Source organism: Ursus americanus, chromosome 17 (genome assembly GCF_024610735.1).
Source record: "Ursus americanus isolate L20-20 chromosome 17, mUrsAme1.1.p, whole genome shotgun sequence".
NCBI lineage: Eukaryota > Metazoa > Chordata > Mammalia > Carnivora > Ursidae > Ursus > Ursus americanus.
The window spans coordinates 51043524-51059927 of NC_142143.1; the positions used below are offsets into that span (position 1 = coordinate 51043524).

Sequence of the window (16404 nt, forward strand, 5' to 3'; positions counted from 1 at the left end):
CCTTGAGAGAGAAGCATTTATCAGACCTATTAAATGGTGCCATCATCTTTCTACTTTGCAAAAGGAACAGATGAAGTGTGACTCATGTTCTTGCGGTGGGGGAGGGGGGTCCTCAGAAAGCACTAATTAACCATTTTGCTTCTTAAAGCAGAGTGAAAACCTCCTCATTTCCTTACACACACACACCTATGCTTTCTGTATAAAGTGAGAAGAGGTGTGGTTTGGTTTGGAGTTAGATTGTACGTCTTCTAATTGCTCTATTCCATGGCTACAAAGAAGAGACTGTAGGTTTAAAACTTGGGTGTGCATGGGAGACTCCCTGGGGACTGATGAGAAATCCCAGTCACCTACCTAGAGTGATGCTGGTGTGCAGGGAATTGGGTTGGTTGGTTCAGCATTGGTGAGGGACTGGACAGGTGAGCGGAGTGTTTAAAAGGAAACTGGCCACCTCTGTAAAAACATTAAGTGCTCTTAGAAAGGTGTGTGGAGTTCAGTAAGGTGTAGTTTTTATAATACAAGTAACATAACATAACAAATAACTACTTAGTCTGGGCCAGACAACTTAAACTGTGTTTTTTATACACAGTATCTCATCTGATCCTCACAACAACCCTAGGAGGTCCATATGCCCATTATACCCATTTTGCAGATTGGGAAACTGAGATGCAAGGAAGTGAAATAACTCCCCCACGGTTGTACAGTTCTAAAATAACAAGATGGTACTTGTACCCAGGTCTGTCTAATTTGATCAGGATCTGTAAGGGAGAGAAGCTGAGTTCAAAGAAATGTCTTTGGACTGTGTCTAAGGGACCCTCTGAGTCCAGGTTCCCGGGGCTCTGAAGAGGATCTTTGTCCTGGGACCTCAGCTCGAGTTTCTCAGAGAACTACTGCTGGCCTCAGACTAGAGTTGTAGAAAATGATGGCGTAGTAGAAAAAGTAATTGGGAAAGACAGTAATAGCCTTTGGTGTGTGCCAACCTCGGCCAGACAGAATTGTGCAAAATAAGATTGTGCACGTATAATTGAGCTTAATGGGTATGTAGTGTAGACCCGAAGATTCCTTTGCACGAGATTAAAATTGTTGTACATTTTAAATGCTTCCAGATGGAGAGGACTTAGCCAGAACCAGGAAAGGGGGAGGGAGGTTAGCACAGGAGGAGCAGCTAGCATTGACTACTATGGAGGGGTACAGGAGACCCCCTCATCCTCAGTCTTAGGGTAGGCACTCCTCTTCCTCGGGTGGTAGTGATGAAGTCAGACACCAGAGACATGGTGAGCGGGCTGCTTTGGGGGAGCTCGGAAAGCCGGGTAAATTTATCTAAACCGTCTGAAGAAGAATAACTATTGCCTCCTTTCCTGCCTATATCCCCTCACCCCCCACCCCACACCTACCCTGGCTTTCTAACTGTGACTTCCTAAGAACGTTCCCCTGCTATGCCTCATCTTTGCCAAGCATGGATCTTTATTTCACATTTGGGTTCTAAATTTCAAATCCAGATCAGTCTGGTAATTTTAACAGTTGGGGAGAAAATTCGATTTAGTTCTAAGAAAAAAAGGCTCCAAAATCTTCTTGGAAATCAGCATTGTTCCCTTCATCATTGTAGCTCCTAATTCGATTTGATGAGCTAAATAAAAATAAGACAAAAACATGTGTATCAAATTTACGTAAAAAATGCTCAGGGGTTTAAAAATTAGAGAAGGGTTTCTAGCCAAACACATTTTTGTTTCACTGAACACAAGGCGCTGGAAAAATCTGGAGTTTGCCAAACCCAAAGAGCAGCCGCCAGGTTTGCTGAGCCTCCCTCCTATCTTCCAAGGTCTAAGGCAGCGATTTCTGGCCAAGAACTGAATTCCACAAGAGGCCCCCGCCAACCAAGCGTTGGCCTGACCATCGAATGTGGAGGCGTTCTGACTCTCGTCTGGTCCACAGCACCGTGTTTTCCCCATGTCACAGTGTAAGATGCAGCCTCTCCCCACATAAGAGAAAGAGCCTCAGTCACATCTCCCATCTCCTTGCTCAATGAAGCTCATTAGCATTCACCTTTCCTAGGCTATCCTGAAAGAGTTCAAGTGGAGAAGGAAAGGATGGGGGAAGTCAGGCACTGAGCCCAGCCTCTCCTTCTCCCCTTCTCCAGCATTTCTTCTCCCCGCCGCAATCCAGCACACTTCCTGCTGTGTTACTTCGGCACCCTGGCACAGGTCTGCAGCCCAAACGTCCAGATGTTCGCTGCTCTGCGCCCCTTTCTGACCTGTCACGGGCCCTCCCGAGAGCTGGGATTCCTCCCCGTGATGCTTGCGTTCCGGCCTGTGCTCCAAGATTGCCTTTAGCCCCCTTCGGGGCTCTTGGAAGAACGGGTCTTTTTCTTTGTGGGGGCTACTTTGCAAAACCAGCCCCTTCCTCAACTCTGCATCCCCTCCTCCCGCCCCTGCCAGACTGAACCACGGAACCCCATTTTCTCTCTGCGCTTATTGTTCCTTTCCTTGGTGTTCAAGATTCCTGTCAGCTATGTTTTTGTAACTTCAGCTGACTCATTCAGCTCCTTCTCGCTTTTCTTCATCTATTTTTTCTTTCTTCTGAAACCGCCTTCTCTAAGAAAAGGAAAACCTTAGACTCCAGTATCTCAGTGCCCATGTGGCCTGCACCGTGTTAGCCTGCCTCTCCCTTCCCTCAGGTGGGGTGGAAATCCTATATCACAAGGTGCTAGGAAAAGCAAGGAAGAGCATCTGTGGGACTGTGTGGCATAGGGTCTGGCATGTGGCCAGAAGTGGTCAGGAGATGCTAGTCCTCATTCCCCATCGGGTCCTGGGAGGCTTTACACTTAGGGTATCCCAGTATGCACGTCCATATTAAGAGAGAATGACTCTTTTCTTTGGGCCTCCCCTGTTGTCTCCCATGAAAACATGAGCACTATTTAAGATCTCATTGTTGACATCTTAACATATAAAGTCCTCTTGGTAGCTTTTCATACCCAAGCCAAAGTCCCACTTTGGGAAAGAGCATGTTTTATTGTATTGTGTACTTTCTGCAATTCATAAGAAGCACTTTGATGCATAATGACATGGGGAAAAGCCGTACTGTATCAAGTGAAACAGGATATGATTGTATATACAAAGAGCGTGATCGTAATTTTGTAAAAATGCGCGTGTATACAGATATGTGTGTGTATACAGATATACACGTGAAGGAAATTTAATAAAATGGTAACAGTAAATATCTTTGGGCAATAGAGGAGGAAAAACTTGTTTAAAAAATTCCCTAGAGCCCTCAAAAACACCTTAGGAGGTGGTTTGACATAGTACTTAGAAACTCAGACTGGCCATCGATGTCTTGCCTTCAGGCTCTGTCTCTTCACTTACTAGCCGGGTGACCTTGAGAAAGTTGCTTTACCTAAATCTCAGCTTCCTCTTCAAGAAAAAGAGCACAGTAGGGTTGTTATACCCAGAAACTTAACAAATTAAATGACATATATAAAGTATTTAGCCAGAACCGGCATAATATTAACTCCTTGCTCCTTTTCCAATCCCATCAAGACCACAAGATTTCACTGGCTCTTTACATAGAGATCATGAGTCCAGTCGTGTTTACTGAGCCAGAAACTAGGGAACATGTCCTTAGAAGAATTAGGATTTGGGGGCAAGTTGGAATGTGAGACTAGCGAAGGAATCATCAGCCATAAACCCTGTGATCCCTGCTTCCTAAGAGACGAGGGGAATTCCAAAAAGGGAGAGAGAACTATATACTGTGAAGAAGAAGAACAACATAAGTAGAACAAGAAAAAAGGAGGCAGGAATGAGTCTGGTATGAAGTAAAATTTGCCTTATAGGGTCACTGAGTTTGGAAGATTAGCCTGAAGGGCTGTGAGCTATAGTAAAGCTAATTATCGTGGAGGACCTTGAACTGGACCCAAGGCAGTGGGTAGGGTCCTTAGCAAGGGAGTAGCATGATAGATGTTGGGTGGAAGCCTGTCACAGCGCATAGATGGGGGGCGGGGGTGGTGGAGGGGTGAGGAGAAGCGGACAGGGAGGCCACTCTAGAACTGAAACTTCGGCAGGAGTGCAGAAGTTAGGGCAGCGATCGTGAAAATGAAAGCGAGGCACATCTGAGTTGCAACAAAACAATGTAACAGAAACTGATGGCAGTTTAGAGGATGAAGCAGAGTGCGATTTCCTAAGAACTAAAACTGCACGGCTTTCTAGCCTAGGAAAAGGGCAGGATGCTGCTTACTGGGGACTGAAGAAGAAAACTAATTTTATACCTTTTTCCCTTTGAGTTGTCTGAACAATTAAAAACATAGACACTGGTGCCTGGGATGAAAATAATTTTATAGCTGGTATAAAGTTAGACTAGAAACTACGGTTTGGATTTCAGACCAAAATGGACTTCTTATTCTTTTACTCCATCCAGATTAAATTTACACCCTGGATAGCTGTGGGCTGTCTTCTCCCCACTCCACAGAAAGTGGTCTTCCTAATATTTGCCTGCTGGAGGCCAGGAGCCCAGGGAGCAAGTGCTGCTTATGGACAGATAGAGACCAAGGAGAAAACTCCAGGGGGCTCAGTCTCCCATCCCATCTCCCCAGCCCTGTAGCAGGAGAGGGCCTCGAAGTGACTTATCACGATACAGTGCCTTGTGCCTCTGTGGACTGCAAAACATACCACCCCAGAACTCAAGAGTCTTGACAGAATGGTGTATAATCTGTATTTATAAGTTCTTAGCTTTCATAGTTCTGTGAGTTGGGTGAGCTCAGCTAGGTGGTTCTCTCTGGGAGTCGTTCATGTCACGGTTGAATGTCAGCTGAGGCTAGAGTCATCTGGAAGCTAGATGGGCTGGAAGTCCAAAATGGCTCACTCACATAGCCGGCAGTGGACATTAGCTATCAGCTAAGAGTTCAGCTGAGTTCTATCTTTCTTCCCAGTGCAACCTAACATAAGCTGATGAGTTAGCTGTTTAGCTAGTTAACAGAGGTAATCTAGTTATCAGTAGGGAGGCAGATTTACAAAGAAACTAAGTAAATGTAAGTTATCAGGGCCCTTCAGTTGGACCAGCCCTTACTGAGTTCTGGTTGTTGCTAGGAAACGTAGAATGTTCTAGGTGGGGAGGAAAGGCAAGGTTACACTCAGGAATCATTTCTTTGTAAACATTTCTCAAAAGACAGGGACCTCATTTTCCATGGTTCAGTAACTTGTTACAGTTTCTTTCCTCATTCTTAAGATTTATTTATCTCCTTGAGAAAAAAAAGAGCATGTAGGGTGAGGGACAGAGGGAAAGAATCTTCAGGCAGACTCCTCACTGAGCATGCCCCAGTTTGGGGCTCGATTTCATGACCCATGAGATCATGACATAAGCTCAAACCAAGAGTCAGGCATTTAACCGACTGAGCCACCTTGGCACCCCTTCTTCTCTTATTATTTTTATTTTATTTATTTATTTTTAAAAGATTTATTTTTTTTAGAGAGAGAGCGCGCGCATTGCATGTAGGAGGGAGGAGAAGAGGGAGATGGAGAGAGAGGGAATCCCCAAGCAGACTCCCCGCTGAGTGCAGAGCCCAACGTGGGGCTTGATCCCACCACCCCAAGATCATGACCTGAGCTAAAACCAAGAGCTAGACACTCAATCAGCTGAGCCACTCAGGCGCCCCCTCATTCTTAATAAACACATTAGTATCTATGTTTGTATTCATAATTGTTTCTGTATTCTTTTTTGTAAAGAGAGCTGCTAAAATTTTGTAAGTTTCAGGCCTCACAAACCATGGATACCCCTATAAAAGAAAAATGATGAGTTCTACCTAGGAATACTTTGATGCTCTAGAACAGTTGTATTTGGCAGTTTTCTTTTTCTAGTTATACTGAAATACAATTGATGTGAACACTGTAAAAGTTTAAGGTATACAATGTGTTGGTTTGATACACTTATATATTACTTATATTACAGAATGATTACCACCATGGCTCTGTCAAATCATATAATTACGGCTTCTGTTTTGTGGTGAGGACATTTAAGCTTTACTCTCTTAGCACCTTTGAGAGGTATATAATATAGTATTATATATAGATGTGTATACATGTGAGATATATATATATCACAGCACAGACAGATTGTATGTAGCTATAGTTCCCATGCTATACTTGAGATCCCTAGTCCTAGTCTTATAACTGGAAGTCTGTGCCCTTCGACCAACATCTCGTGCATCTTTCTTTTCAGTTCGGGTGCTGTACTCTTGGAGGCTATGTGTTCCTCCTCCACCACCATCACCACCATCACCACCACTTTGAAAATGTGTGGGGGGTGGGGTGGGGAATTACATTAAGAGTGTAGAGAAACTGTTTTTATTTGACTATGGTGCCATCTGACCCTGTATCTAGGAAAGATTACGTGACTTGGCTTGTCCTCCTTCTGCATCTCTAACTCTCTGGTCTAGCTGGTCTAGCTGTAAAAATCACTTGTATGTGTATGTGCGACATTTTCCTGGCTTGTTTCCATTGGGAAGTGACTTGGGAAGTAACCAGCTATTTGAATAAAACCAGAATTTGACATTTACTTTGACACCAAAAAATCTTGCTTGGCAACTCATAAAACTTATGGTCACACAAGGGAGCCAACCTCTATACTGTGTCAAATATTTCTTCTCATTGGAGATTATTTCCCTCTGATCCCCTTCTGAAAAATAATAATTTCACTTGAATGTTTCAGTTAAACATGTAATATCTTTTTTTGTATTTATTTATTGCATTACACACAGAAGAATAGTTTGAGAAATTTGTTTAAAAATGCAAATCCCAGGGCGCCTGGCTGGTTCAGTTGGTAGAGCATGAGACTTTTCATCTTGGGGTCGTGAGTTTAAGCTCCATGCTGGGCATAGAGCTTAATTTAAAATAATAAAAAATAAAAACAGATTTAATTATATATAAAGAAAATGCATGTGTGTGATCTCACTGACATAAAACGACATCCACACCTAGGTGGCCACCAAACTTTTTTACAGATCACAGGCAAACATGGCATCATCAGCTACGTTTGAAGACCAGTCTTTTTTTTTTTTTTTTTTTTTAAGAGTGTGACAGAGAGTTGGGGGAAGGGGCAGAGGGAGAGGGACAGAGAATCTTAATCAGGCACATCACCCAGCACGGAGCCCGACATGGGGCTTGATCTCACAACCCTGAAATCACGCCCTGGGCTGAAATCAAGACTTGGACACTTAATCGACTGAGCCACCCAGGCACCCCTAAAGAACAATCTTAAACATCTGTTTATATTTGGTTTATTATTTGAGTGTTCTTGGACCATGTGTGATCAGACTGGTATTTGAATAAAATAAGAGAATGAATTAAAAAAAAATGCAAATCCCTGGAATCCACTTCCTGAAATCTAAAGGTCTAGAAGCAGGTCCTAGGAGTTTTCACATTTTTACACAATTCTGAAGCAGGGAATCCAAAGATCGCTCTCTGAGGGGCGCCTGGTGGGCTTAGTCAGTAAAGTATGCGACTCTTGATCTTGGGGTTATAAGTGTGAGCCCCATGTCGGGTGTAGAGATTATTTTAAAATAAAATCTTTTTAAAAACCCTATAAAACAATGATGACTCTTTGAACACTACTGCCATAAACCATTATTCACTGTGCTCGGGAACTTTGGACTTTAATCCTGACATGGGTTTGTTCTGCATCCGTGTTCTGGTCCTGGACTGCATGATTCATTCTTCCAGTGCACGCAGCTCCGTGCCGGACCGGTAGGCTGGAGATACTACACGCCTCATTCTCCACTTGAACACATGTCTGCTGAGACCTGGCTCCTTGCTTCAGACTAACTGCAAGCTGGGGGATTGACTTTGCCACCCAGAAGGTATCCCACAGCTTACCAGGCCTGATTGTGTCTTCTCTCTTAAGGCAAGGTACATAGTAACTTTCTCTCTTGCTCCCATAAGATCTCTGAAATCCTGGCATGGTGAAAAAAGTCCTGTGAAGCAGTAACACGCTGGTTATGTGGTGACGGCAAGTCCCAATGGCCAGAAGTAGCAACTACATGAATAAAGAGTAGCAGTCATTTCATTATTGATTCATCAGGTGATGATATGACTTATCCTCTCAACCAGGACATGGTTGAGAATCAGTGTGAACATCGTTAATGATTACACTGGGAAAACAGCACAAACCAGAACTATGTCGTGCACACAGGGACACAGGGTCACTCTGTGCCTCCTCACTGGATCTGCCACAACTCAGTCCACCTACACTGTACTCATGTCCTTTCACTCCCAGGCTGGGGTTTCTTCTGACCTTTATCTCTATAAATGGCATTTTAATGAATACAAACTTATTCCTCAAGTGATTGATAAGCTAGATTCAAGCCCATTCATTCACTGATCGAGTCAATGAGCCTTTGACTCAGTGGTGCACAAGCCAGGAGGAGCCCAAAGAAAGGAGCAGATCCTGGGAGTAGCCGGCATGTATAGGACATTCCTTCCTGTAGCTTATTACCTCACTGCGCTGCAGAGTACTGGCCTCGTGAGGAGAAAGGGCAAGCCTTCCGCTGGAGTAGCCCGGCCCTGGGTACAGCTGCAGGCTCCCTACCTAATAGTTTAGCTGGTAGAAACATTTTAGCTGTTAAGTTGTAGCCACCCTCAAAAGTGACATGTTTACTTTGCCTGTAGACTGCAGAAGAAAACACTAACCCACAAGAATATCTGTGGTATATTTCAAATACAAAATTATACCCACAGCCCAAACAACTGGCTCCTTTTGGGGAGCATGAGTAGCCGGCATATTTGTAATACTTAAATGTCCCTTGATGCGTTTGCAGTCAGATGCTCTGAGGTCATGTGGCCAGTCACATGCAGCCCTAACTCATCCTATGATGAAAGAGCAAGAGGACATTAATGCCATAAACATCCCCAGTGGCCACCACATCCTAACATTGCATTTCACTAGGGAGACGTGGAGGGTTTGAAAGGTCATGCCTTATCCCTCACCATTTCCCAGTGAAAATCCAGTAGTGTAGCCAAACCAAATGACACAAAGCCGCCCAGGCACACCAGCCCTCTCTCACCTCCCCGGCTTTGGCCCCTGCAGTCCCCACTGTGTGTAGGCATGTGATCCGGCTCCTTCCTCCTGACACTCCATGGGCTGAATCACGGCTGCTTTCCACATTCCCTACAGGTGGTCAATAGACTTTGAAAATGTGAATGACCAAAGTGGTTTTGCCTAAATTTTAAGGAGCAGAAGTGGGTTTCAAACCCAAGTCTTTTGCCACCAAATTCAGTGTGCGTTTCGTGACACAGTGTAGAGAGAATCACAACAGAGAATCTGGATGCTGTCTTGGTGGCTTGCCAGAATGCCAACATTGAAATAATCCGCTTGGTTTATAGGACCACGAGGAAATACGGTGGAGTTTTATTTTTTTCTGGTACAAGTGCCATATTCAGAGTTCTCTAGGTTGAGCTTTTCGGTTGGCTACTTGTCCTCCCCTTATTTTCTACCACCTATGGGCATCCTTTATCTTGGGAACCATCTGCCTTTTCTGCCAAGAACACTATTGAGAGTCCCAATCACTGTTATTTTAAATGAGGCTTGTACTTGAACCCCAAGCCCCTTGAGTCCACTCTTACTCCTCTCCTTCCACCGGCTAGCTTACTTTCAGGTGTACTGCCTGAGATCAGTGCCATAAAATAATGACGTGTGGTACTTTAGAATCTGTGGTTTCCTTCCACGTTATCTCATCCGATCTTTCTAACAGCTTTGTGAGAGAGGTGAAACAGGTGCTATTATATATTTTTTTCAATTTTTTAACAATCATTTCAGAGATAAGAAAATTGAGAGCAAAAGAAAATAAATGGCTTATCTCCAGTCCCAAAGCTGGTTAGAAGCGGAGACCTGAAGTGAGGGCTTCTCATCACAAAGGCAGGGCTCTTGTTCCTCCTGAAAGCCAGGCCTGTGGGAGCTCATGGGCCTCTGCTGAGTACTTCAAAGGGAAAAAAGGTTGGGAGAATGTGCTGAGTTGATAAAGCTGTAAAAGCCGCGAGGGCATCGTAGAGAAGCAGCCGGGATCTGACAAACGCAAGAAGTGATGGACTCTTTTTTAAAAAGTAGCTTCGAGAAGCCGGCATCCGCTTACACCCACAGGAACTATCTTAACATGCCACCGAAGTTACTCCGTAATAGAGCAGAGAGGCGAACACGCATCTTGCACCAATGCTGAAGCAGCAGCCCGCGGCCGGGCACTGAGTGGTGGCACTGGATTAAAGACTCGCTTGTCACAAGCTCCCATGTCCGTAGGTGCCCAGTGATGACATTAAGGACGTTCCTAAGTGCTCTGCCGCCGGGGGCCCAGGGAGAGCAGTCAGCACTCGGCTCATTCAGGGGCACGTTAGCCAAGGCTCCTCGGTGCCCCCAAACTCCTTCCTGCTCCCTCCCTTACACTGAGTTTTTGTTAGCAGCTCCAGTGAGGACAGGGAAAGAAAAGGACAAATTCTGCGACTTCCGTTAGCTGTCAGCACGTTGCATTTTGGTGACTGCTTGTCAGAGGTGACCAGCGAAATCTGCTCGGTCACCATCATTACAGCAGCGTCTGGATAGATCTCCGACGATGAATTATTTTTCTTCGTCCCTTCCTCTCATTTATTCTTTGTCCCAGCAAGTATGTCCTGAAGACCTATTGTTATTCACTACAAAAAATACTGTGAGGCCCACAGAAGAAACGCAAAGTGGGATCTCTGGGCAGAGGTGAATTTTGGGAGGGAAGAGAAGAGGACCAACTCACTGTGTGTTCGCTGTAAGCAGAACAAGGGGAAATGTGCAGTGAGGCAAATGTTTCTTCTCTTGGTTGGTTGTTGAGTGCTTACCAAAGGCTAAGCTCTGTTCCGGGGACAGAGACAGAGAGGACAACTCAGACCTTGCCCCTTGAGTTTATTGCCTTGACAGTGTTTCCAAGGCAAGGCTCCCCACCACTTACATTGGAATTACCTGGCCTTTGTCTAAAGAAGCTGATGCCTGGGCTCCGATTGACACCATCAGAATGTTAGAGGTGGGCCCTTGAATATCAGTTTGATCAGTGAGCACCCCAGATGATTCTTTTCTTTTTTAAAATTATTTGAGAGAGCGAGAGAGCACAAGCAGGGTGAGCGGCAAAGGGAGAGGGAGAAGAGAAGCAGGCTCCCCACCGAGCAGGGAGCCCGATGCGGGACTCGATCCCAGGACCCTGGGATCACGACCTGAGCCGAAGGCAGCCGCCCAACCACCCGAGCCACCCAGGCGCCCCACCCCAGGTGATCCTTAAGCACAGGAGAGTTTGAGCATGGTCCCGTGGCAGAGACAAACAAGGGGACCCAAACTGGTAGAGCTAGGGAAGAGCTGTGCTGGGGGGTGTGCGGGCTTGTGATTGCAAGGACCAGGGAGAGGAACAGAGGCTGCTTGTCGGTTTCCTTCAGGGTTGCTGTGGCAGCAGAGGGGGGCACTGCACCCCCAGTCCATCATCGTGTCCAGGGGAAGGAAGGGGAGGCACAGAAGGGGACCTGTGGGAAATAACCTCACTTGTTCAGATCTTTGCTCAAACAGTGCCTTCCTGAAGAGGCCTGCTCTAGCCATGTCTTCTAAAAGGACTCTCTTGTCATTCTTTTTTTTTTTTTTTAATTTAAACTCAGTTAACTAACATATAATGTATTATTGGTTTCAGAGGTAGAGGTCAGTGATTCATCAGTCTTACGTAACACCCAGTGCTCATTACATCATGGGCCTTCCTTAATGTCTGTCACCCAGTGACCCCATCTTGTCATTCTTACTCCAACTTTTCTTCAGAGCACCTGCCCTCTTCTGACATTGGACTTTGCTCGTCTGTTTCATCTACTAGTGTAGAAGTTGTGAGGGACTGGGGGGCGCCTGGGGGGCTCAGTTGGTTAAGCCTCTGACTTGATTTTGGCTCAGGGCATGATCTCAGGGTCCTGAGACAGAGCCCTGCGTCGGGCTCCAAGGGTGTGGAGCCTACTTAAGATTCTCTCTCTCCCTCTCCCTCTGCCCGTCCCACCCTCCAAAGAAATTGTGCGGGACTTTGTCACTTCTGTTCACACTGTATCTGCAGTGCCTGGAAAAGTAGTTGGCACATAGCAAGTGCTCAGTAAACACATAAAGGCGCTTCTAGGAGGGCAGAAAGATCCACACTGGCCCCGTCTCTCATCTGCTCAAATTATATTGCTCTCAAAAACTGCAAGAATCTCAAAGATTCCTGTGGTCTTTCTCTCCCTTCTTGGCAGCTGGGAACATTGGAAGGAGCCACCAGAAGCCCTGGCCTTGTTCTCCAGCTCTCCTTCAGACAGGGGCATCTGCATAGTACGTCTCTCCCAGAATGGGGCCCCCAGAGACTCTCTTCCTGGTGTCTGAGTCCTGGGGAGCCTCAGAGCCATTAGTTTAATGTGAGGCTTCCTGGAATATCAGGAAGCTATTTACGGAGTTGAAGGGGGAACTTTGGAGAGATGAGTGTGGTCTGATAGAGGAAGACCAACAACAACTTCAGGGAGAGGAGGTCAGGACTCCAGAGCCTGCCAGAATCCTCTGGAGCCCTTGCCGCCAGGGAGGATGGGTGTGCAGCGGGTTGTCTGTGCTGCAGCCCAGTTCTTCTGAGAGCTTTTTCACAGAATGTTCTGCATCACAGGTTAATGTATAAGACACGAGTTGTAAGTGGAAAGTTGGCAGAGTCCTTTGGAAATTGGCTAAAGGGCAGGAAATAAAGGGTAGCAATAAAAACCTAAAAGGATGTTAATTGGGGAGTGCCTCAGGGAACAGGGCTGAGACCAGCTTTTTATTATTTACATTAAAAATACTTGAGAATGGTTTTGAAAGGATTTTCATGTTGGCTAATGAAACAGCATTAGAGAACTGTGTGTAGAAATGTGAATAGTGGAATTAGGGAAGGATCCAATTTATTGATGGAAATGAAGAGAGCGTTTTCTAACATGTTTCTGTGTATCAATCCACACCCGTTCTTGGCTAGATATCCATTTGACTAGTGGGCAGGATAACTTAAGCTTAAACACCTCGAATCTCTACATGTTTTGGGCAGCAGAAAAGCACTTGAAGAGATTCCGGCTCCACGAACCCAGGGTAGTCCTGAAATTAAACGGATGTTATCTTCAGACCTAGAAATCTTTTAGAAGGAGCCAGAAGACAGATGGATTCTCCCACTTAGCTATAGGCTTAAGATTGGAACTGGATACCTGACATCATCTCCCCACCGCCCATCACATTTTCACTCTGTGGAGTTCAGATGATACAGAAATGTATTGTAGAGAGACCGCGGTAAGAAGCTAGCAGTCTCTCTTAAGCAGTCCTAGCATCCTGGAGGTAGCGGCATCGTGAGCCAGGACTGGGGAGCCCAGAGCCAAGCCCGCCTCACAGCCCTGGATTCCCTGCTTTGCAAGCCTGGGCCAGTAGGAATCCTCTTCAGCCTCACTTCTCTGAGTGCGGTTCCAGGACCCACAGCGCCGGCATCACGTGGGAGTAAGGCAGAAACGCAGCCTCTCCAGCCGCACCCCAGAGCTGAATTAGAATCGGCATTTTAGCGGCTCTCCAGCGGATTCCTAGGCACATCAGCATTTGAGAAGCAAGGCTCTAACGTTTGTGACACCCAGGAGTTACAAGAAAAGAGAGCAAAGGGGATTTGGTTGCTTCTATAGAGTGAGAACTGGACCACAGGAGTTCAGTGCCCTGAGGATAGAATTCTGGCATTTGGGACTTTCCAGTCTGCTGTAAACAGAAGGTTCTCCTTGCTGTGTGCTTTAATTTGTCTCCTAAGGCACAGTGCCTGCTTGGAGAGGTGAACGTACCCTGAAAGAGAACATCCCTTTCGAGAAAAGGTTAAAAGTCAGTCCAGGATACCCCTGAGTTCTCTTCCCTGAGTGGAGCCGTGCACTGGGCCACTAGCTGTGTTACCACCTCGTCAGGAGGCCACAGAGGCGGCTTTTCCTTTGAGCTCAGTTTCCAAGGGCTCTGTGGGTAGGGTGTGGTATTTTATTGTTTTCTGCTGCTGGGTGTAGGCTGTTAGTCCACAGGACCGCCCTGTGTCAAGGTGTCACGGGCCTGAGCAAACCTTTCTAAAACCCGGGAGGCGTGGCTTTCCAAGATGTGGATTTGAGCAGTCTGTAGGCCTCTTAGAATTTAATTCTTTGTAGGTTTGAGACAACCCAACACTGTGATGGGGCACGCAGCTGCTTAAACTCCAACCTCCTTCCTCTCCCTGCCTCCCCCCCTCCCCAGCTTACAGCTTTCACTCAGACTTGCTTTTAGAAGATAGGAGAGAGAAATGAGAGGGGCAGAAGGAACGAGAAGATTGACGAAACTGACCTGCATTTGTCCTTCGCTCATGAGGGTGGTACACAGGGCTGGTTCCGCCCAATTAGGAGGGAATACCAATGAAACCCCAAATTCTTTTCCTGCCAGAGCAGGGTGAAAATAGAGTTGTGGCCTAACCCAAATACTGCTTCATTTTTATTCTTACGAGTTTTGTCAGGGTTATACTGTTCTCAAAGAGTTTGGGTGGATATTGAAATATCCAGGTCATTCCCGTTCTAGAGGTGAGGAAAGACGTCACGTTTGCCAAGATACGGTTTGGAGACTCAGACTTAGCATGTGTCCTTTATAACTGAGGCTAGATTGAGGCCCCTCAAACCTGAGTATAGCTCTGAGCCCCATCCTTACATGAGAGGAGCCCTACCCCTAGGGCCTCAAACAGGTAAACCAAAAAGTGATTCATGTGAGCCCATTAAAGAAGTGTGTCTCCTCAGTCCTAGACAAATGCACGCAGAGCCACTACTAAAGATCCGAGGCTGGCCTTCTCTCCCCCACGGACAGAGCCCAGAAGCAGGGAAATCTGCGATTCATCTTTGTATTTAGAGCACCCGGCACAGAGCAGGCCCTTAGTTAAGTATTTGTGGAATGGATGTGCAAAGGGAGAGGGAGGCTAGCCTCTGACTGCTCTTCTGGTTAGCAGAGTATCTGTTAGAAGTATTCTTCTCACTCTGTCTCAGGCATCACATTTTCAATTCTTTCTTCCTTGTCAACTGTTAAGCTCATCTGGTGAGCCCCATATGTCTGTCTACACAGCAAGCCTCTGAAGGAGGCTGCCCCTGGCCACAAAGCTGGGTGTACAGCCAAGTACCTTAGAGTGCAAACCTAAAAACCCCTAGGCTAGATGTGGAAAGAGAAAGGAAGTCGGAAGCTAGTTGGGCATGGGAAATAATGTGCTCCCAGTCTCTTAAGTAGGAATATTCCCATTCTTTTCAGGTGAGAGTCTACGATCTCTCCAAATACGAGCATGGAGCAGATGATGTGCTGATCTTGGCCACTGATGGACTCTGGGATGTGCTGTCAAATGAAGAAGTGGCAGAAGCCATCACTCAGTTCCTTCCTAACTGTGACCCAGACGACCCTCACAGGTTCGTGCATTTCCGGGGCGGTGGGGTTGTTCTCAAGCCAGTTTTCACGGTGTGACTGAAACAACCGTGCACTTTTCATTATTCATGATTTGCTGTAGAGCTGATCTGGATGGATTAGGAACCAGACTGCAAAAGGGACAACATTTCTTATTAGAAGTACTTTCACAGCCAGATAAAAACCCTCCTTAAGTCGAACCTGGACGCAAGTGGTAAAGAATTTGACTGGTAAGATACTTCAGTGGCATGTTTCTCACGTTCTTCCTTCATCATTCCAAAGTGAGAATAATCCAGTTTGTGGTCCTCCTGATGAAAGTAATACCAGATGCGCCCGGCATTGATTTTTATCCATTGGGAAATGATTTCTTCTGAGAAACATTGAGAAAGGAGAGGAAAAATTAGAGTAGGTTTTCATTTGTAGCATAATGGCAGTTACTGTAAGTATCCCAAAACATAGGCCATAAACTCTTGGCCTTAGCAACATTTTTCTGGATGTCTTTCCTCAGGCAAGGGAAACAAAAGCAAAAGTACACATTTGAGACTACATCAAACTAAAAAGCTTTTGCACTATGAAGGAAACCATCAACAAAACAAGAAGGCAACCCACTTAGCGGGAGAAGATTTTTGCAGTATTTGATATATCCAATAAAGGGTTAATATCTAAAATATATAAAGAACTCCCATAACTCAACACTCCAGGAGAATTAAAAACAATTAAAAAATGGGCAGAGGACCTGACTAGACATTTTTCCAAAGAAGACTTACAGATGGCCGACAGACACGTGAAAAGATGCTGAATATCCCTTATCAACAGGCAAATGCAAATCCAAAACCACCATGAGACAGCACCTAACAACAGAATTGCTCGCATCAAAAAGGTAAATCACAAGTTTGGCAAGGCTGTGGAGAATGGAAACCCTCGTGCACTACTGGTAGGAATGTAAATTGGTGCAGCCACTGTGGAAAACAATATGCAAGGTTCCTCAAAACATTA

At 45.7% G+C, this 16404-nt stretch overlaps 1 protein-coding gene across 2 annotated transcripts in view; it reads left to right on the plus strand.

Moving 5' to 3' along the window:
* Nucleotides 1-16404, plus strand: part of PPM1H (protein phosphatase, Mg2+/Mn2+ dependent 1H) — a 254361-nt gene that overhangs the window by 204784 nt on the left and 33173 nt on the right. For both annotated transcript variants that reach the window (XM_087869003.1, XM_045789684.2), the window contains exon 9: nucleotides 15262-15413. In XM_087869003.1, the coding sequence (XP_087725129.1) occupies nucleotides 15262-15413 (152 nt within the window). The remainder of the gene's footprint in view (nucleotides 1-15261; nucleotides 15414-16404) is intronic.